This window comes from Mastigoproctus giganteus, chromosome 7, assembly GCF_048544385.1.
Source record: "Mastigoproctus giganteus isolate SK-2022 chromosome 7, ASM4854438v1, whole genome shotgun sequence".
Classification (NCBI taxonomy): Eukaryota; Metazoa; Arthropoda; class Arachnida; order Uropygi; family Thelyphonidae; genus Mastigoproctus; species Mastigoproctus giganteus.
The window spans coordinates 105,665,119-105,688,826 of record NC_143581.1 but is presented as its reverse complement, the minus strand read 5'-3'; the positions used below and the strand labels follow the sequence as shown (position 1 = coordinate 105,688,826).

The window sequence follows — 23,708 nt, the reverse complement described above, 5'->3', positions numbered from 1 at the left end:
GGGAAAGTAACACATTGCACAGCTGTGTGATGAGCACACAGGGAACTGTTCTTTCCCAGCATTTATCTTAGACTGTTTAGAACATTCGGAGAGAATATATGTGTGACCCAATGATGGCAACAAGTGAACTCACACAATCTGACTGACATGGTTTTACTCCATATCATCTTTACGTTGCAATGAAGATAATGAGATTGAGAACTACAGATTCTTTGATAGTGGCTTTCAAATACATAGGTCAAGATACTAAACTGACCCATGAGCAAGTTCAATCCAAAGAATACGTTAACAGCTGTATTGAAAAAAATTTGGCCTTAATATGGACAATTCTAAACACAACCTACTGCTGGGCTCAACGTAAGCATGATCTATTCGCTGTGATTAGAAAGCTCGGTAAACCTACAGTGTTCTTTACTGAGTGCCAATGAAATTGGTTGGATGCGCTTGCTTCAGCTATTGTAGAAGTTAGGGAATAATGGGTGCAATGTTGGGGAAGACATGGGCAACATGGATTTTGTGCAGAGGGGCAGTGCTAGTGAACAAAGGTGCTGTAACTTATGCAATATACTTCAAGAAGATTATGGATGTAATTATGAACATATTTCAGCCAAAATGTTAGAGTACTTTTGGTCAATTTTACATGGTCAACTTTTTCAAGCACATAGAATTTCAACATCGTGGTAGTCCACAAGCCCACATTTTGCTGAGACTAAATAATGCTCCCAAAGACCCTTTGGGTGGGAACAAAGAAGATACCATCACAATGATTGACAAGTTAATGTCTGTCTGTTAGCGAGGCTTCGGGTAGCATCAAGCTTCATACGCAAAAACATACATTCATGTGTTACAAGAAAATAATGCCGGATAAATGATAGACTTGTCGATTTGAAGCACCATTCGTGCCTTTTTGCTTGACCACTTTAATAGAGTCCATGCCTAACACAGACAGACTCAAAGTAAAATACACTGCTCACTACAAGATGTGGCAAAATCTAAAGTATAACGATTATGCCAACATTGATGATTCATTACAGAAGAATTCTCTTGAGCTGCATATGTCATTCAGTACGTAAACAATATGAACCGAGGGATCATCAATTTACAGTAACAGATCATTACAATCATAAACAAGCACCATGCATGAGTCCAACATTGCTGAAATTATGAGAAAACTATCCATCAACATGCTCAACAGCATCAAGATCACAAGTCAAGAAGGCACCTGGTACTTGCTACACAGCCCATGTTGGAGAGCTCTGTGGTGGTAGTTTACATTCCCGATTGGCCGAATGAGCGACACAGAATGAGGGAGTCTGATGAAGAGATGAATGAGAGAACCTTGTTAAGGATTTGTGCGACATATGGAAAGAGAACTGGTTTAACAAATATGAGAAGAGACCACACGACTTGGATCATGTTATTCTGTCATAATTTGTTGCAAAATTACACATGCAACACTAACGATCACAAGTACTTTTGATTTAAATTTAGTAGTATAGTATTTTTCTGATTAATTTGATGTATTTATTCCTTACTCGGCCTTGTAATTGCATAGAAAATCACAGTCAACTTGGGCCAGCATTGTATGAGTAGCATTCAAATTCTGCCGCCATTGTTTTCATATCGATATAGCAGATACTGGAAGTTTCTACATAACTTGCAGCAGAGGAATATAAACTATAAATTATAGCACTACTTACGTGTTTTAATAATTTAACTTGTCACATAGACCCTAATGTACGATAGTAATATTTGTAGAGCTTTTAGAATTAGGGATTTGGCATAGCTAGTGCAGAAATCACTAGTGTGAGAGTTCAAACCACATAGATGGCAGTAGAGAGTTAAACTTATTACCTTTTATAACTATTTAGATTTTACAAACGTAATGTTTTAACTTAATAAATATAACTTATACAGCAGGCCCCCGTTAGAACGCGGTTCGCTTTACGCGGATTCGCTATAACGCTATTCTTATATTATAACCCGTATCTGACTATAACGCTGTCACAGATCACTATAACGCTCTTTTACAGATTGCATTTTTGGCATATTTAACGAAATCGTTTCATTTGATGGAGTCGATAGCTTGAAAATGAATAGCAAAACAGCATTAAAACGTTTCCTACGCCGACTTGAGAAATTTTCCCATGCTCAGTGAAATTTTGTGGCACGCTAATTTAATTGCAGTACAGTGACATGTTACGTAGTTCCGAGATCAACATTTTAAAAAATGATCAAGTATATTGCTTGTAATATTTGCGTTATATCCGAAGTCTAGTCATCACTCAGTACAGTATTAGACATCGTGCGTAACGAACAGTTCACTTGAACATTGTATCATAATTAATTCAACCAACGGTTACATTTTCGAAGAGTTAATAATGACCGATAGGAATGAAAAAGCAACAACGTCTGGGCGCAGTACGAAGACTATAAATGTAAGAAAAAGACTGAATTTGAAAATTAAATTAGACGTTTTGAAGTGAATCGATTCCGGTCAACGACAAGTGGATGTGTGCCATGATTTAGGACTTGCAACTTTAACTGTAAGAACAATTATAAAAAAATAAAGAATTAATTTTAGCAGCGGGAAAGATAGCTGTTCCACTGCAAGCAACTAGGACTAGGCCGGCTATTAGGATTGAAATGGAAAGACTTTAATTTTATTGAAGATAATATTCCATGCAGAATTCAGTTAAGTTAAATATTAAAAAAAAAAAAAAAAAAAAGAGAGAGAGATTAGCCAATATGATGATCTGAAGAAAACGCCTAAAAAAAAAAAAAAAAATGTGGAACCATTTAAATCTGGTAAGGGCTGGTAGAATATATTTAAAATTCAGGGAGAAGCCTAGTGCAGATCAAGGAGCCGAAACTTTCAAAAAAGAACTTGTTAAAATTATTGAAGAGGGGTATTATGTGTTACACTTCTCAACAAGTTTTTAACATAGATGAAGCAGGACTTTTGTGGAAACGAATGCCTAAAAGAAGTTTCATATTGAAAGAACAAAAAACATGGCAAGTTTCAAAGCGGCGAAGGATCAATTGACTTTATTGTTGGGTGGTAATGCTGCGGGCCATTTAAAATTAATGCCCCTTTTAGTTTATTTGGAAGAGTGCCAAAGTTCAACTCAAAATCTACACATTTTTCATGAATAAATTCATCCATTAAATTAAATCAATTAAATTCATTATTTTAATTGGAAAGTTTACTTTTGATACGCAAGTAGTTACCACATAATTATACGTATGTAATGCAGAATATTTTATGTGCAAATATTTGAATATTAAATATTTTGACCAACATTTGTGCATCTTTTCATTACTGTTTATTATTGATTAGGAAATATACTATGGCACCGACCGCAGCACATAAATACATGTTACCTTATGGGAAAGTGGCGCTCGCTTAGCGCGGATTCACTTAGCGCTCTGTTTTTCCGGAACGAATGATCAGCGTTAAGCGGGGGTCACCTGTATTTGATAGGAGTTACAAAATTCATATAACCTTAACTCGGTAGGAGATAAAACTCGATAATGAAATATATATGAATATGAATATATATATATTGTGTTTTTATTAAAGCTTATGATTTAAATTCTGGTAAATTGCATATGATTATTTCTTTATCACGGGCTACGTTAATGCTATTGTCATGTGGCAATTTGACATTATACGTGCATGAAATAATACTGGTCAATTGATTTAATGCTTCAATATTGGTCGATTTAATCTATTTTCTAGTATTTATTTATAGGTATTTAGCATTAGCATTAGTAGAGGCATTTGATGCAAGAAAGCAAGCTTATGCAGCATCAACCAAAAAAAAAAAAAAAAAACCACTCCCACTTCCACCCCTCTGTTCGTTCGAAATACCTGTCCAGCTGAGCCTTAAACTTATTTAGGCTAGCAACTTCCACGACAAGGGATGGAAATCTGTTCCACCAACCAACCACCCGCTGGCTAAAGGCAAATTTCCGCACGTCTATCCTACATCTGTCTTTCCTCAATTTGAATTTATGCCCTCTCAGGTGATTATTCTGAGCAAGAGGAAGAATCCCATCAGCATTGAGCATGCTCAAACCATTCAAGGCTTTATACACCTCTATCAGATCACCACGCTGGTGCCTAGTCTCCAGACACTGTAATTTGCAAAACTTAAGCCTTTCTTCATAAGAGCACCCCTTTGTTGCCCTTCTCTGTACTCGTTCCAGCAGCTCTACATCCTTCTTGAAATGAGGCCTCCAGACCTGTATACAGTACTCTAGGTGTGGCCTGACCATTGCCTTATACAAGTGAATAATCACCTCCTTATCCCTGCTAGAAAAATTCCTATATATCATTGACAATACACCATGAGCTACTCTTGCAGCCCATCTGCACTGCTCAGAGAACTTGATATCTGACTGCACAACCACCCCGAGGTCCCTTTCATTCTCTACCACTGTCAGTGTAGTACCACAGAGTTGATACATTGCTGTTTCCCATATGTAGTACTTTACATTTGTCAATGTTAAACTTCATTTAAGTGTATATGGAACAGGCTAACAAGTTAGCATATGTGGGCTAACTTTAGCCTGGGGGCCTGTAATTGTAATGGTAATAATAAATGATGTACAAATAATATATATATATATATATATATATATATATACACTAATGGTATTAAGCAATGCAAATTTCAGTAAAATTTTTTTTTAGGTAAATCATCAAATATCATTAAATAACATTCTTTCACCTGGTTATCTATCTGCTACTTCATCGGGGGCCCTGAGCGGATCGATAGCCAGACTAAAGGAATGTCTCATACCTACACGTTTCTGTTATCCCTTTATCAGTTTTGCCAATTATTGATTTTGCACTTAATTTTGATTTAATTTAATTTTTAATTTTAAATTAAAATTTTATTATAAATTAAAATTTTTCTATTTAATTAAATTTTTAATTTTAAATTAAATTTTTTTCAATCATATAGTCAGAAGCAGCAAGCTGGTATAGGTGATACAAAGCCCAACGGGTAAGTATCTGAATAACGAGAAAGGTTTTTACTTACTGCTACTTGTCCTGTGGTGGTCTGTCAGAAAGGGGGTTATTCCCAGTTTCTGTTTGTTTTATTGACTGATCAGTTTTTACTGCGCAGTCGCGCCTATTGTGTGTGATGTCGATATTGCTGTAGGGCAATATATTTTGCAAGTCATGAGTGGGTTTATTTTTATGTTTGTCGGGGGAGGGGATTGATGTTGGGGGGAAACCTTCCAAGTTGAAATGATGCATTTTTATATGTACAAGTATTGGAAATTATGTGGTGATAATTGATAAAGATGATGTTTTGCTGAAAAGAATGATGTTATGATGAAAGTCCAAGGGATAGCAAAATAATTTCATGTAAATAACGTATATGAACATCATCATCCTTTCAGCAAAACATCATCTTTATCAATTATCACCACGTAATTTCCAATACTTGTACATATAAAAACGCATCATTTCAACTTGGAAAGTTTCCCCCCCCCCCCCCCCCGAAAAATGTAAAAATAAACCCACTCATGACTTGCAAAATATATTGCCCTACAGCAATATCGACATCACGCAATAGGCGCGACTGCGCAGTAAAAACCGATCTGTCAATAAAACAAACAGAAAGTGAGAATAACCCCCTTTCTAACAGACCACCACAGGACAAGTAGCAGTAAGTAAAAACCTTTCTCCTTTATTCAGATACTTACCCGTTGGGCTTTATATCACCTATACCAGTTTGCTGCTTCCGACTATATGATTGAAAAAAATTTAATTAAAAATTAAATTGAATAGAAAAAATTTAATTTAAAATTAAATTAAATTAAAGTAAATCAAAATCAATAATTGGCAAAACTGATAAAGGGATAACAGAAACATGTAGGTATGAGACATTCCTTTAGTTTGGCTATCGATCTGCTCAAACCCCCGATGAAGTAGCGGATAGATAACTAGGTGAAAGAATGTTATTTAATGATATTTGATGATTTACCTAAAAATATTTTACTGAAATTTGCATTGCTTAATACCATTAGTGTGTGTGTATATATATATATATATATATATATATATATTTAACTTCATTAATTATTACCATTGCAATTACAGGCCCCCAGGCTAAAGTTAGCCCACATATGCTAACTTGTTAACCTGTTCTTCCCTATACACTTAAATACCTATAAATAAATAAATAACATTAATAAATAAATACCAGAAAATAGATTAAATCGACCAATATTGAAGCATTAAATCAATTGACGTGAATTTATTTATATATATATATAGTGGCTACTGCATTGGGATATAAGTTTAGTGTAATATTTTAAATTGTATCGAAATTGAATCGAAATCTTGCCTCAGAGCAGCAAAGCAAAGCAAAAGGCTCAAGGTTGTGGGAGTGCTGTGGCTTGGAGGAGGACTGAGGAGGGTTGTCTTCTGAATCACAGCCTTTTGAAATGTACTGCTTGTTTCATGTTTGTGGAGCTATCAGAAACAGGAGTGGATATTGCGAAGGGGATGTCTTTGTGTGCTCGATGTAAGGAGCAGGGTGGGAAGAGGTGGATATGCCCCCCGTAACCAAAAATTTGAAATTAAAGATAAAGAATTCAGGAGGCTTTCTAAAAAAACAACTCAAAAGCCTGGTTGGTATGCCCCCCTTACAATGATACCTGTACCTGGTTGCCACGCCCCCTGATGATACCTGGATACACCACTAGTAAGGAGTGTGGGGAAGTTAGGTGTCAACTCAGTGGGCCTTTATGAGAACTTGAAGAATAGGAGGTTGTCCAAGACATTTGGACAACCAATTGTCCAACTAATTAGCAACTGTGCCCAACTAATTAGCAAATGAAGAAAACAGGAAGAGAATAACTGATCTTCTTCACTAATCACAGATAAAGAAGAACCCACCTCAAAATTACTAAGAAAGACACCTCTAACAATCATCACAATTACCAAAGAAAGCCATGAGGTCACAAAGGGTGATATTGTTGTACACGTTGGCACTAATGATATTAAGGGTAGGAGACCGGCCGAATTACTTAACAAGTACAGGTCAATGTTGAAAAAAAAGCCAAGTTAGGGTTGAATTTAAAAGTGTCTGCTATTCTGCCCAGACACAATAGGAGGGAGTATATGATGAGAGCGTTGTCGATCAATTTGGCCCTGGAGAGATTGTGCAAGGCTCAAAGGGTAGAATTTTTCTCAGGCTGGTCTGTGTTTGTTGAAAAGAGAGACTGCTTCTACAGCAATGTAGAAAAGAGAGACTGCTTCTACACTTAAACAGAAAGGATGCATGAATATCTGCTGATGCTCTCGAGGTAGAGTTAGGTGGGTCGGAAAACTGCTAGTTTGGAGGGAGAAACAAAGGCTAATAGATTAACAGTAAAAAGAGTTGAAAGTGATTCTTGCACTGCTTCTATTGGAATGAGCAGCAGCCTGGAAAACAAGGTGCAGGGGATTTCAGAGACTGCTGGGAGTCATTATGGTACAAGAAACACATGCACTGTGTTAGAGTAGCTAAGAATAGGAACAGGTGATTGTACATACGTGCGTGTACACCAATGCTAAGAGTTTGGTAAATAAATTTGATGAATATGAGGTGTTGGTCAAAACATCAAAAGGCAGATATTGTTGGGATATCAGAGATGTGGTGTCACACAAGTGCAGAATGGGAATTTGGGGAGTATAATGTGTTCAGAAAGGATAGGCAGGACAGGAAGGGAGGAAGGGTTATGTTGTTAGTTAAGAAACACGTAAAATCTAAGGAACTGCATCCAATTGACGTTGAGTCTGTTTAGTGTGTGTTATAGACCTAATGAATCTGATGAGTATAATAAGCAATTGTGCAGAGAAATAGAGTAGGCCAGTAAATCAGAGTGTCTTATAATAGGGAATTTTAATTTCCCAGAGATTGAGTGGAAAATGTGGATTGGTCACTTATACACTAGAAGGAACCACTAGGTGGCAGTGATCACAGTGTGCTGAAATGGGATTTACTCAAAGAGGTAACTATTATCAGGGGTAAAGGGAAGGGTTTTTGCTTTCTTAAAGGTGACTACGGTGGTCTGAGACAGTATTTAAATTCTATACAGCAGGGCCAACTGATGATGTTACCAACAGCAAATTCAAAATGGGAAGCATTCAAAGAATTAATCTTGGAAGCTACTAGGCTTTTCATACCAACTAAGAAATAATGTTCAAGATTTAGGCCTAAATGGATGTCAGATGAACTAATTAGACATTTGGCAGAGAAGAAACATGCATGGGATACATATAAATTAACAGGTGACACAGAAGCCTATGATAGATATAAGCTGGTCTGTAACCAAGTTACAAAGGAGGTTAGGCAGGCAAAGGCAGATTACGAGAAATCTTTAGCAAAGGATGCAAAGAAAAACAGCAAAGATTTCTTTACTTATGTAAATTCTGGAAGGAAGGGGATGAATCAGTTTGAAACTGATTGTCCACTTGATATTGATGATTGAACTGTTGATGATCCTGCTCAGGTAGGTAACAAAGTAAATGAATATTTTGCATCTACATTCACACATGAGGAGTTATTCAGGGAGGAGAATTCCAGAGGTGTATTAAACTCTGGCAGTAAGCTAGATAAACTTGTAATAACTGAGAGTAAAGTGGAGGAGAAATTGTTGAAGATAAACATAACAAAGTCACCTGGGGTGGATGTAATCTATTCAGTTATATTAAAGGAAGTTATATTAAGAGAGAGCAAAGGAAGTAAGCAAATGCTTAGCTATAATTATGAAAGCTTCCTTGGACTCAGGGGAGGTACCCATGGACTGGAGATGTGCAAATGTGACCCAAATTCACAAATAAGGATCAAGTGGTAACACAAGTAATTAGAGTCCTGTTAGTTTAACTTCCATTCCTGGAAAAATAATGGTGTCATTGGTTAAAGAAGCATTGCAGGATCATTTAGACAGGACTTCAGTAATAATTCAAGCATGGTTTTGTTAAGGGAAAGTCTTGTCTGACAAATTTTATTGGATACTATGATGTGCTTACAAAGGAACTGGATGCAAAAAATAATTCTGATATCATATACTTGGATCTTAGGAAAGTTTTTGATACTGTTGCACATGTGAGACTACTGTACAAATTGGTGCAGTATTAAGAGCAAGTTGCTACAATGGTAAAAGGGTGGTTGAGTGGGAGAAGACTGAGTGGAAATTAAGAGGCACTTCTGTTTGTGGACTAATATTATTAGTGGAGTCTCCCAGTGTTTGGTGTTGGGTCCATTGTTGTTTTCTCTATTTATTATTGATATTGATGAAGGTATATCAGGCTTAATGTCCAAGTTTGCAGACAATCTGAAGGTTGGCAGGGTTGTTAATGACAGTATGCTACTGCAACTTGATCAAGAAAAGTTGAGCTGATGGGCTGAGAGGTGGCAACTGAAGTTTAACTTTGACAAATGTAAAGTACTGCATATGAGTAGCAGCAACCCCAGAGTAACTATGCTTAGGGTGCTAGAGAATGAAAAAGATCTAGGGCAATTGTACAGTCATATGAAGTTTTCTGAGAAGTGCAGACTGTCTTCCAGAGCAGGTCATGGGGTATTGTCAATAATATACAGGAATTTTGCTAGTAGGGAAAAGGAGGTGATTATCCCCTTGTATAAGGGAATAGTCAGGGTACACCTTGGGTACTGTCTACAGGTCTGGAGGCTTCATTTTAGGAGGAAGGTATAGCTGCTGGAACGAGTACAGAAAAGGGCAGCGAGATTGGAGAATGGAACAAAGGGTTGCTGTTATCAGGAAAGGCTTAAGTTCTGCAGATTTCAGCATCTGGAGACTAGGCATCCGTGAGTTGATCTAATTGAGGTGTATAAGGCCTTGAATGGTTTGAGCAAGCTCAGTGCTGATGGGGTTCTCCCTCTTGCCCAGATCAATTGCCTGAGGGGACATCAATTCAAATTCAGAAGAGATAGTCGTAATATAGATGTGTGGAAATTTGCCTTTAGTCAGCAGGTGGTTGATTGCTGGAACAGACTTCCATCTGTTGTAGAAGTTGACAGCTTAAATAAATTCAAGGCAGAACTAGACAAACATGTGGAGAATGGATGGGTGAAATGGGAAGGGTGTTTTTTGGCTGATGCTCTATAAGCTTGCTTTCTCTACTAATTCTAATGCTAATCCCAGAATAACATAACCTGGAATAATCCTACAGTCTGTTATGAAGTTTACTGATCAGTGCAACAGGTTGATAGGTCAGCTAATGGGATTCTGTTAATGATATACAGAAATTTTTTCAGCAGGAACAAGTACATGACGTGCATTGTACTAGGCATTTGTTAGGCTGCATCTAATGTATTGCATACAGGTCTGTCTGCAAGTACAAGAATATTTGCTAATGCTATCGAGGCAGTGTTAGGTTGGTCGGAAAACTGCTAGCTTGGGAGGAGACAAAGACCAATAGATTGACAGTAGCCACTGGCAGAGGTGAAAGAGATTCTTGCACTGCTTCTATTAGAATGAGCAGAAGCCTGAAAAACAAGATGCATGGTATTTCAGAGACTGCTGGGAGCCATTACGGTACAAGTAAACACATGGGTTGTGTTAGGGTAGCTAAGAATAGAAACAGGTGCAGGTATACTTGCGTGTACACCAATGCTAGGAGTTTAGTAAATAAATTTGATGAATTTGAGGTATTGCTCAAAACATCGAAGGCAGATATTGTTGGGATATCAGAGACGTGGTGTCACACAGATATAAGGGATGCAGAACTGCAATTTGGGGAGTACAACGTCTACAGAAAGGATAGACAGGATAGGAAGGGGGGAGGGGTTATGCTATTAGTTAAGAAACACATAAAAACCAAGGAAGTGAAGCCAGTCGACATCGCTGGACAGTGCAGTGTGGAGTCAGTTTGGTGTGACATAAACATTGGGAGATCAAAATTGAGAGTAGGAGTGTGCTATAGGCCTAATGATTCTGATGAGTATAATAAGGAACTGTACAGGGAAATAGAGTGGGCCAGTAAATCAGAGTGTCTTATAATGGGAGATTTTAATTTCCCAGATATTGACTGGAATTTGGGGGCTGGATACTCACACACTAGCAGGGCTTTTGTGGATTTATTGGATGATTGTTTTCTACATCAGCATGTTCGGGAGGCAACTAGAGGGAGTAATACTCTCGATTTGATTATCAGCAGTGATTCTTCATGCATTAAGAATCTGCAGATAAATGAACCACTAGGTGGCAGTGATCACAGTGTGCTGAAGTGGGATTTACTCAAAGAGGTAACTACCATTAGGGGTAAAGGGAAGGGTTATTGCTTCCGTAAAGGTGACTACAATGGACTGAGACAGTATTTAAATTCTATACAGTGGGACCAACTGATGATGTTACCAAGAGCAAATTCAAAATGGGAAGCATTCAAAGAACTTATCTTGGAAGCTACTAGGCTTTACATACCAACTAAGAAATATTGTTCAAGGTTTAGGCCAAAATGGATGTCAGATGAACTAATGAGGCATATGGCAGAGAAGAAAAATGCATGGAATACATACAAATTAACACATGACACAGAAGCCTATGATAGATACAAGTTGATATGCAACCAAGTTACAAAGGAGGTTAGGCAGGCGAAGGCAGATTACGAGAAATCCTTGGCAAGGGATGCAAAGAAAAACAGCAAAGAGTTCTTTACTTATGTAAACTCTAGAAGGAAGGGGATGAATCAGATTGGTCCACTTGATATTGATGGGTCAAGTGTTGATGATCCTGCTCAGGTAGCTAACAAACTAAATGAATATTTTGCATCGACATTCACACATGAGGAGTTATTCAGCGAGGGGAATGCCAGAGGTGTATTCAACTCTAGCAGTAAGCTACAGAATCTTGAAATAACTGGGAGTAAAGTGGAGGAGAAACTGTTGAAGATAAACACAAGAAAGGCACCCGGGGTGGATGGGATCTATCCAGTTATATTAAAGGAGGCAGCAAAGGAAGTAAGCAAACCCTTAGCCATAATTATGAGAGCTTCCTTGGACTCAGGGGAGGTACCCATAGACTGGAAATGTGCAAATGTGACCCCAATTCACAAAGGAGGATCAAAGGCTGACACAAGTAATTATAGACCTGTGAGCTTAACTTCTGTTCCAGGAAAATTAATGGAGGCACTGGTTAAAGAAGCACTGCAGGATCATTTAGACAAGACTTCAGTTATAGCTCAGACACAGCATGGTTTTGTTAAGGGGAAGTCTTGCCTGACCAACTTGATTGGATACTATGATGCAGTCACAAAAGAACTGGATGCAGGGAATAACTTTGATATTATATACTTGGATCTTAGAAAGGCTTTTGATACTGTTGCACATGGAAGACTGCTACACAAATTGGAGCAGTGTGACATTGGAGGCAAATTGCTGCTATGGATAAAGGGGTGGTTGAGGGGGAGAAGACAGAGAGTGGTAATCAATGGACACTGCTCATCGTGGACTGATGTTATTAGTGGAGTCCCTCAGGGCTCAGTGTTGGGTCCATTATTGTTTTCTGTATTTATAAATGATATTGATGATGGTATATCAGGCTTAATGTCCAAGTTTGCAGATGATACAAAGGTTGGCAGGGCTGTCAAGGACACTACTGACACTATGCTGCTGCAACAGGATCTGGAAAGGTTGAGCAGATGGGCTGAGAGGTGGCAAATGAAGTTTAACATTGACAAATGTAAAGTACTACACATGGGAATCAGCAACCCCAGAGCAACGTATCAACTCTGTGGTACTACACTGACAGTGGTAGAGAATGAAAGGGACTTGGGGGTGGTTGTGCAGGCAGATATGAAGTTCTCTGAGCAGTGCAGACGGGCTGCAAGAGTAGCTCATGGAGTATTGTCAATGATATACAGGAATTTTTCCAGCAGGGATAAGGAGGTGATTATTCCATTGTATAAGGCGATGGTTAGGCCACACCTAGAGTACTGTATACAGGTCTGGAGGCCTCATTTCAAGAAGGATGTAGAGCTGCTGGAACGAGTACAGAGAAGGGCAACAAGATTAGTGAATGGAACAAAGGGGTGCTCTTACGAAGAAAGGCTTAAGTTTTGCAAATTACAGTGTCTGGAGACTAGGCACCAGCGAGGTGATCTGATAGAGGTGTATAAAGCCTTGAATGGTTTAAGCATGCTCAATGCTGATGGGATTCTTCGTCTAGCTCAGAAAAATCACCTAAGAGGGCATAAATTCTAATTGAGGAAAGACAGATGTAGGATAGACGTGCGGAAATTTGCCTTTAGCCAGCGGGTGGTTGGTTGGTGGAACAGACTTCCATCCCTTGTGGTGGAGGTTGATAGCCTAAATAAGTTTAAGGCTCAGCTGGACAGGTATTTTGAACGAACAGAGGGGTGAAGTGGAAGTGGTTTTTTTTTTTTTTTTTTTTTTTGGCTGATGCTGCATAAGCTTGCTTTCTTGCATCAAATGCCTCTACTAATGCTAATGCTAAGTCTCTTTTTAAGAATGAGGTGGATTTCTTGTAATGGGTGCAAAGAAGAGCAACCTGATTAATCGAGGGCACGAAAGGGTACTCTTACCACAAACTGCAAATTTCCTCACTTAGAAACTAGGCACCTGTGAGGAGACATGATTGAAGTTTTTATGGCTTTGAATGGATTGAGTGAATTAAATGCTGATGTCGTCCTTAATCTTATTTGGACAACACACATAAGGGGATATAAACTGAAAAAGAATGGGTGGAAGATAGATGTGCAAAAATTTCTTTCAGCCAGAGAGTAACTGATTGTTGAAACAAATTACCACCTGGTGCTGTAGAAGCAGGGGCAGCTTCAGACAATAAGCAAGTGAGATAATTGCTTCAGGTTTCAGCACTGGAGGCGGAGGAGCAGCCTGATGCAGCAGTTAGTCACACATTTATCAAGTTTAGTCTTACAAATATGGTTTGGTGTTTTTTTTTTTTTTTACAAAACCTGGTGCAGGATATTAATCGAATGAAAATTTGTTTTGTAGTTAAACTCCCAAAATTGTTATTCCATGGACTCTCTCATAAAGTGATGTTATTTTATTTAATTTTAGTTAATATACTTACAACTTTCAAAGTATAAAAAGTTAAATCTTATATTAAATTTCTTTCACAGTTAGAAAATTTATCCTTAAAATGGCCAATCAGAAAAAGAAACATCTATTGAGTTTAGTATTGGAAGTGCAAAAAAAGCACAGGAGGTAATCCTTCAAAATTTAGATGGCAGATTGACCATTTTAAAAGCAGTGAAACTAACATTGTGGACAATGACCTATGTCAGCAACAGTCTTTTTATGAAGATGCAGATATGAATAAAGATAATAATGCAATTTAACAGAGTTGTGTAACGAAGACTGTAGTACAGGAACCCAAACCAAACCATTCACAACAATATTAACAATAAACATTTTCGTGAAACAGCTAAAGAGGAACTCAACTTTGATTTGCTGAAAATTACTAGTGGTCCTGTTTCTTGGCCTGTTGTAATGTCAAGTCGTGTCATTCATGATATACACTAACAAGGAGACCTCTTTGAGGTTTCAAGCATTTAGTTTTCCTAAAATTAAAAAAGGGGAAGATCTTTAACAATTAAAAATTTCAAAAGGTTTGTGCCAAATGGAGGAAAATGAATAGAGATTGATTAGTATATTCATAAATACATAATTCGATTTGTTTTTGCTGTAAACTGTTTTTAAATTCTGACATTAGTCTATCTGGGGAGAAAGCTTTTGATAATTGTAAAAATATGTCTAGAAAGGAAGTTCTGAAGCAACAGGAAACCAGTAGAATGCATTTTTTCAGGTATGATGATTGGATAGAAACTCTCAAAAGATTTAAAAATGACAAACCATTCAGTCCGTTAACTTGTCTTTTGGAAAGTGAAAAAAGCATTTATATAAAGTGATGAAATGGGTTGTGAGAGTAGTACAATATCATGCCAAACAATGCTTAGCATTTTGAGGAAATTCTGAGGAGTTGTATAATCCAAACAATGGAAATTTTTTTAGCATTAATTGAAATGATAGGAAACTTTGAGAGTGATATGAATGAGCAGCACTTATTAAAATTGAAAAACAGAAAAGAGGACCCAAAAATACTATAATGCAAGTACATTATTGAGGAAAAAACATATAGAATGACCTTATAGGATTAATATCTCAGCACATATCTCAGAAAACAAGATGCAGGATATTTCAGAGACTGCTGGGAGTCATTGCGGTACAAGTAAACACATGGGTTGTGTTAGAGTAGCTAAGAAAAAGAACAGGTGCATGTATACTTGCATGTACACCAATGCTAGGAGTTTGATAAATAAATTTGATGAATTTGAGGTATTGCTCAAAGCATCAAAGGCAGATATTTTTGGGATATCAGAGATGTGGTGTCACACAGATATAAGGAATGCAGAACTGGAATTTGGGGAGTACAATGTGTACAGAAAGAATAGACAGGATAGGAAGGGAGGAGAGGTTATGCTATTAGTTAAGAAACACATAAATCCAAGGAAGTGAAGCCAGTCAACATCGCTGGAGAGTGCAGTGTCGAGCAGTTTGGTGTAACATAAGCATTGGGAGATCAAAATTGAGAGTAGGAGTATGCTATAGACCTAACGACTCTGATGAGTATAATAAGAAACTGTACAGGGAAATAGAGTGGGCCAGTAAATCAGAGAGTCTTATAATGGGGGATTTTAATTTCCCAGATATTGACTGGAATTTGTGGGTTGGTCACTCACACACTAGCAAGGCTTTTGTGGATTTATTGGATGATTGTTTTCTACATCTGTTCGGTAGGCAAATAAAGGGAGTAATACTCTTGATTTGATTATCAGTAGTGATTCTTCATGCATTAAGAATCTGCAGATAGAGGAACCACTAGATGGCAGTGATCACAGTGTGTTGAAGTGGGATTTACTCAAAGAGGTAACTACCATCAGGAGTAAAGGGAAGGGTTATTGCTTTCGTAAAGGCGACTACGATGGTCTGAGACAGTATTTAAATTCTATACAGTGGGACCAACTGATGATGTTACCAAGAGCAAATTCAAAATGGGAAGCATTCAAAGAACTTATCTTGGAAGCTACTAGGCTTTACATACCAACTAAGAAATATTTTTCAAGCTTTAGGCCTAAATGGATGTCAGATGAACTAATGAGACATATGGCAGAGAAGAAAAATGCTTGGGATACATATAAATTAACACGTAACACAGACGCCTATGATAGATATAAGTTGATCTTTAACCAAGTTACAAAGAAGGTTAGGCAGGCAAAGGCAGGTTACGAGAAATCTTTGGGAAAGGATGCAAAGAAAAACAGCAAAGAGTTCATTACTTATGTAAACTCTAGAAGGAAGTGGATGAATCAGATTGGTCAACTTGATATCGATGGTTCAACTGTTGATGATCCTGCTCAGGTAGCTAACAAACTAAATGAATATTTTGCATCGATATTCACACATTCAGCGAGGGGAATGCCAGAGGTGTATTCAACTCTGGCAGTAAGCTAGATAATCTTGTAATAACTGAGAGTAAAGTGGAGGAGAAATTGTTGAAGATAAACACAAGAAAGGCACCCGGGGTGGATGGGATCTATCCAGTTATATTAAAGGAGGCAGCAAAGGAAGTAAGCAAAACCTTAGCCATAATTATGAGAGCTTCCTTGGACTCAGGGGAGGTACCCATAGACTGGAGATGTGCAAATGTGACCCCAATTCACAAAGGAGGATCAAAGGCTGACACAAGTAATTATAGACCTGTGAGTTTAACTTCTGTTCCAGGAAAATTAATGGAGGCAATGGTTAAAGAAGCACTGCAGAATCATCTAAACAAGACTTCAGTTATAGCTCAGACACAGCATGGTTTTGTTAAGGAGAAGTCTTGCCTGACCAATTTGATTGGATACTATGATGCAGTCACAAAAGAACTGGATGCAGGGAATAACTTTGATATTATATACTTGGATCTTAGAAAGGCTTTTGATACTATTGCACATGGAAAACTGCTGCACAAATTGGAGCAGTGTGGTATTGGAGGCAAATTGCTGCTATGGATAAAGTGGTGGTTGAGGGGGTTTGTTGGATTGTTTGTTATTTGGTTTTTAGGAGCATTAGCAACTAAGGCCATATTGCTCCGGGATATGCGGTGGTCATTCCCTGACCTTTCCGCATCCTCCGTATTTGGTGGTGATGGGCTCGAACCCCCGGTCTAATCAAGAAGCGTGTGCTAGGCACTGCTGCTTCTTCCCACCTGGCTACGGAGGCGCCTGTTGAGGGAGAGAAGACAGAGAGTGGTAATCAATGGACACTGCTCATCATGGACTAATGTTATTTGTGGAGTCCCTCAGGGTTCAATGTTGGGTCCATTATTGATGATGGTATATCAAGCTTAATGTCCAAGTTTGCAGACGATACAAAAGTTGGCTGGGTTGTTAAGGACACTAATGACGCTATGCTGCTGCAACAGGATCTGGAAAAGTTGAGCAGATGGGCTGAGAGGTGGCAAATGAAGTTTAACATTGACAAATGTAAAGTACTACGTATGGGAAACGGCAACCCCAGAGCAACGTATCAACTCTGTGGTACTACACTGACAGTGGTAGAGAATGAAAAGGACCTGGGGGTATTTGTGCAGGCAGATATGAAGTTCTCTGAGCAGTGCAGACGGGCTGCAAGAGTTTGTTATTTGGTTTTTAGGAGAATTAGCAACTAAGGCCATATTGCTCCAGGGATATGCGGTAGTCATTCCCTGACCTTTCTGCATCCTCCGTATTTCGTGGTCACGGGATCGAACCCCGGTCTAATCAAGAAGCGTGTGCTATGTACTGCTGCTCCTGCCCACCTGGCTACAGAAGCGGCAAAGGCTGCAAGAGTAGCTCATGGTGTCTTATCAATGATATACAGGAATTTTTGTGGCAGGGATGCGAAGGTGATTATTCCCTTGTATAAGGCAATGGTCAGGCAACACCTTGAGTACTGTATACAGGTCTGGAAGCCTCATTTCAAGAAGGATGTAGAGCTGCTGGAACGAGTACAGAGAAGGGCAACAAGGTTAGTGAATGGAACAAAGGGTTGCTCTTACAAAGAAAGGCTTAAGTTTTGCAAATTACAGTGTCTGGAGACTAGGCACCGGCGAGGTGATCTGATAGAGGTGTATAAAGCCTTGAATGGTTTGAGCATGCTCAATGCTGATGGGATTCTGCCTCTTGCTCAGAATAATCACCTGAGAGCGCAAATTGAGGGCAAATAAATTCAAATTGAGGAAGGACAGATGTAGGATAGATGTCCGGAAATTTGCCTTTAGCCAGTGGGTAGTTTGTTGGTTGAACAAACTTCCATCCCTTGTTGTGGAAGTTGATAGCCTAAATAAATTTAAGGCTCAGCTGGACAGGTATTTCGAACGAACGGAGGGGTGAAGTGGAAGTTTTTTTTTTTTTCTGGCTGATGCTGCATAAGCTTGCTTTCTTGCATCATATGCCTCTACTAATGCTAATGCACATTAAGCAACATATCATTAATTTGGCTTTGAAGGCAAAATATTATTCACTTATAATGGATTGCACTCTTGATAGACGCCATTGAGAACAGTCATTGTCATTTGCTTTATTTCATTTCACAAAGGAGAAAATATAAAAATCAATGAACATTTCATAGGTTTCTTTACAGTTCAGGATACATCTAGGGGATAGATTATCAGATTTTTTTGCTGGAGGAATTGAGAAAATTAAAACTACCATTGAGCAATATGAGATTCCAAGGGTTAACAATGCATCTAACATGCAAGGCAAGCACTGTGGCATCCAGTCAAGGATACAAAACCTGAACTCCAGGGTGATTTTTATTCTTTATTGTACTCACTCTCTTAATTTAGTAGTAAGTGATGCTGTGAAAGTATCATGCAAAGTAACAGGTTTTTTTTTTTTTTTTTTTTTTTCCTGCTGTTCAAGAAATTTATTATTTCTTTTCAGATTCAAGTAAATGTTGGGAAGCACTAAGAACATTCCCAAAATGACATTAAAACCCTTGGTGATACATTTTGGGAGAGTTGTGTCAATGCCTAAAAGTTTTTTCATATTTCAAATCGGAGAGGTTCATGATGCCCTCTTTGAGATATTTGGTAATAACTTGTGTGATCCTGCCTCCAGAAATGGGGCCAAGTGTTTATCCAAAACAGTTAAAAAATTCAAATTTCTTTGTTCACTTGTAATTTGGTATGACATTCTATTTAAGATAAACGGAGTAAATAAATTTTTGCAAAGTCCATCCATGGATATGACAACTTCATTACGGTCTCTCAAACAGATTGAACAATATTTTGAAGACTGTAGATCAGAAATAAGGTTTAATAAAATAATTATAGTTGCTCGAGAACTGCCAACAGAAACAGAGGCAGAATCAACGTTTACAACAGAGACAGAAATTCAGCCAAGAAGAAAGAACACCAATTTTGAATCTGTGCAGGCTGATGCAAGTTTTCATAATCCCTAAGATTATTCCCTAAAAAATATTTTTTTTGTGTTTGACCAAACAATTTCTTCTGTAAAGGAGAGGTGTCAGTTACTTAAAAATCACAGTAAATATTTTAGTTTCTTACATAACTTGAGTGTACTGAAGAAAATGGGTAAGAAAACAATTTTTTTTTTATCATTGTAGGAATTTGCAGTTATACTGAGTATTGGTGATGAAAGTGCTGTTGATGCTCTAGATATGAGTGAAAAATTAAGTTTTTAATGAAACTTATCACCCTAGAATATTCACCCATAGATATATTGAATTTCATTTACCAAAATCACTTAAACTGTACTTACTGTTTATTAACTATGTACTTTAGATAGTATGAATCAGAGCTGTAATACTCAATATGTTCTACGTTGATAATAATATTAGTAAATTAATAAGAGGAGTTTACCTCAATATAGTACGTGGAACACTTCCGTATGATACCCTCCAGAAATTAAAACGGAAAAAACGAAAAAATCGACAACTTACCGGTCCATTAAAGTAAAATATAAATAATTAAATAATCAATTTAACACAATTCAAAATCAATTCAAAACAATTAAAATTCAAATTAACGCAATTAAAAGAATAACGAAAATATTCAGGAGGAAGGAAGATCGTTTTGAATATTTTCGTTATTCTTTTAATTGCGTTAATTTGAATTTTAATTGTTTTGAATTGATTTTGAATTGTGTTAAATTGATTATTTAATTATTTATATTTTACTTTAATGGACCGGTAAGTTGTCGATTTTTTCGTTTTTTCCGTTTTAATTTCTGGAGGGTATCATACGGAAGTGTTCCACGTACTATATTGAGGTAAACTCCTCTTATTAATTTACTAATATTAACTATGTACATAAATACCTTTATAGCCATATGAATTTTGTTGACCCTGCCTTTGACAGTGGTATCTGCAGAGAGGTCATTTTTGAAGTTCAAAATTATAAAGAATTAATTACACACAACGGTGCCTGACAATCATTTAACTGGTTTGTCATTTATGTCAATAGAAAGCAATATTATGGAATCGTTAAAATATGAAGACATAATTGAAGACTTTGCATCCAAACTTTTAAATAAAACAAAATCTGACAGTTATTTTCTGGTATTTTTATTACAATTCTTGTTGATTTGTTAATTAACAAATTACTTTTTAAATGCTAATGTACTTACTGTTTATTAATTATAGATTGCCATTTTATATCTTTATAAATTAAGTTACACATAAGTATTGTGTAATAATTTTAGATATTAATGATTTTGTAAAGTGTAACTCTTGACTGTTGGATACTCATGAGCCAATGAAAGGGGGTGACCAAATGCCTTGAGTGGGTAGTTTAAATAAATTTAAGGAAGAATTAGATAATTTTTTTTTTACTTAGGTAATTTACTAGATAAATTCTTTTTTTACACAACAAAGCTAATGTGGATATCTCTTTTAGAAAGCGCACATTCAGAAAGCCTTTATTAAAAAACATGTTTCTAGGTATGCCACCTACAAACATGGGATACTCTACTTGAGCCCACTGGTAAGCTGCCTTGATACATAATATTTTTTCTCAGCCTAAGACCTTTCAAGTATGATAACAGTAAACATTATCCTCAACTCACCATACGAAAGCAAACCTCAAGGATCAATTTTAAGTGCAACTTTTTCTACATTACATATCAGTAACATAACAAAAGACATTCCTATGGTAGAAACTTTCATACATACAGACAAGCTTGCTATTTCTTGTCAATCATCAAGCATTTCTACCATCTGAAGAATAAACTACAGAAGTATGCTTAGATGTGTTTGCTTTATCTGTATGTGCACATCACATAATACATACATACTTTACTGATATGCCCTCAGTTCAGAAATTCAAGGTTACTTTGATTTCAGAGTTTATATAATAATCAGAATGCACTTACCCTCTAGGTAACTACAAATCTAGAGGAACTATTTTCTTTTATACAAAAAATCTGTTTTGACAAAAAAAAATTATTTATTTTGTCAAGTTAATAAAACATGAGTCACATAAAGATGTTGGATAAGACTCATCTTCACCTTTGTCCTAGTATTATAAAACCCTTAAACAACATTTAGGAGAAACATTCTTTTCTCTTTGGTATATTCTTTTAGCAGCAACAATAAGACAGCTGTTTTTAAAACACACTTTTAAAAACAATGTCCACATCTCCTTGATATAAATTTCACTTTTCACCCTTAATCTGGGAGAGGAGAAAGAAAAACATTACTTTTAGGAAATGTAAAATCACTAAACTAAGTTTGGCAGACCTTGTATATGTTGGGCACAAATTTCAATAATGGCCATTGGCTAAGTTTCATTTAAGACACAGAGCTAGCAAATATTGATAAGCCTTGATATTGATTGGCAATATTGGCAAATATTGATGGCCTAAGTCCACCCCCCCCACCACTTTCACTATTCATATAGTGGTTCACGTCTAAAAATATACAGAAACTCTGGTAAGTTAACAACCTGTATACAGGGTGTCACCCTCCACCCTTGGGAAACTCAAGTTTGTCAGTCCTGTAATTTTTGTCACTGCTTAAGGTGTATGGATAATAGAAAGTGTTAATCTGATATTAGGCTACAATAATTATTTACAATGTAATGGTGCCAAAATTAATACTACTGTAGAGGTCAAGAAACATTTGCAATGCTATTCCTATCCTCTCCACACTTCTCCTGTATCCAATACAGTATTTGACCAATGGGTAAACTCTCACTATTTGCTTCTTTGGCTTTGGTTCTTTCCCATTTGACCAAATCTGTGTTTGATAAAATGGCCAATGGTTGTTTTCAACTTAGTGCCCAACATATTATAATTTTTATATTTGCCAGTTAAACTTGAAACCAAAAATATCAATATCTTTCTTACAGGCTTTTTCTTCAGCAGAGGTTGCATCTGCTAAATTACGCCTCAGTCAGCTGCATGATTTCCAGACCCAAGTAGACAACACTTGGAGAGCAATGCGGTGGATCATGGATGTGTTAACCTTTGCCCGAGATAAACAAACTCCTGGTGGTATTCCAGTATCAACACTGTGGACAGAAAAGCATGACCAATTTTCTCCTGAACATCTACAGGAACAGATAAGTGTCTGGCAAAAGCTAACTGCTCCCATGATTCAGAATGAGTCAAACAGTTTTTCACAGATTGGCAACATATGCTCTGACACAAAGCCTGATTGTAGCAACCTTGAAATTCATCGAAGTGCTTCAACTTCTCGACTCCCTATGAACAGTTTTGATTATGACAGTGTCGGGTGTGCTGAAGCAAATTCTTTGTCCAGTCACGAAGGCCAAAACCAAGAGGAAACTGAGGAAGAATATACTGATCAACAAGGAGAAATGCAAATGTGTAAGGAAAGCCATAACAGTAGCTGCACTGGAAGTTTTAAGTCTGTGTCATCCCAGGATACTGAAGGCTTTCGGGTGGAAGAAGACAGTCTAGAAAAGGAGAGTATTTATTCTAGGGATAGTGCTTGCAGTGTTGGAGAAGGAATACAGTGTAGAAAGCTAGAAGAAGTGGAGGATGGATTTCCAGCAGAGTTGAACAGGCCATCTTCATCCAATTCAAGCTCATCCTCTAGTTCTCTCTGTGGCGATAGCCATTCAGGCATCATTCGAGTGTATGCTGCTTATGAAACTGGGCTACCAAGTGGAACTAGTGTTAAGTTGCATGTAACTCCCCAGACAACAGCAAGAGAAGTAGTAGACTTGGTAGTAAAGCAATTAAATATGGCAGTTATATTAAAAGGTAAGGGTGGTCCAATCTATGGAACTAACCAACTTCAGAACTTTTGTCTAGTGGCAGTTATTGGTAGCCGGGAATGTTGTCTTGGTGATGACTTTCAACCTCTTAATTTACAAAATCCATGGACCAAAGGAAAACTGTTTATAAAAGTTAAAAGTGGCATGCTAAACTCTTCTGATGAATAGTTAGTGAAGGTTTGTTTTAATGCATACTGTTGGTGCTCTTCTTTTGTAAATTTTCTTCGTTATCAGTTATGCATATTTATATAATGTTAAACATAATCAGAGAAACATTGGATCACTACTTTTGCAAGTATTATAATCTGAATGTCAATACATGTAAATGTTTGGATCACTAACAGGTACTGATTCTGTGATAGAATTCTTGTCAGTCCTAATTTGATGAACTGCATACTCTGAAA

The 23,708-nt window shown here is 37.2% G+C and overlaps 1 protein-coding gene across 1 annotated transcript in view; it reads left to right on the top strand.

The window, feature by feature from the left end:
- LOC150083126 (ankyrin repeat and fibronectin type-III domain-containing protein 1-like) overlaps positions 1-23,472 on the top strand; it is a 558,629-nt gene extending 535,157 nt beyond the window's left edge. Inside the window, exon 25 of the mRNA XM_090378398.1 lies at positions 22,411-23,472. Coding sequence (XP_090234524.1) covers positions 22,411-23,472 — 1,062 coding nt within the window. The remainder of the gene's footprint in view (positions 1-22,410) is intronic.
- Positions 23,473-23,708: the final 236 nt, after the last annotated feature.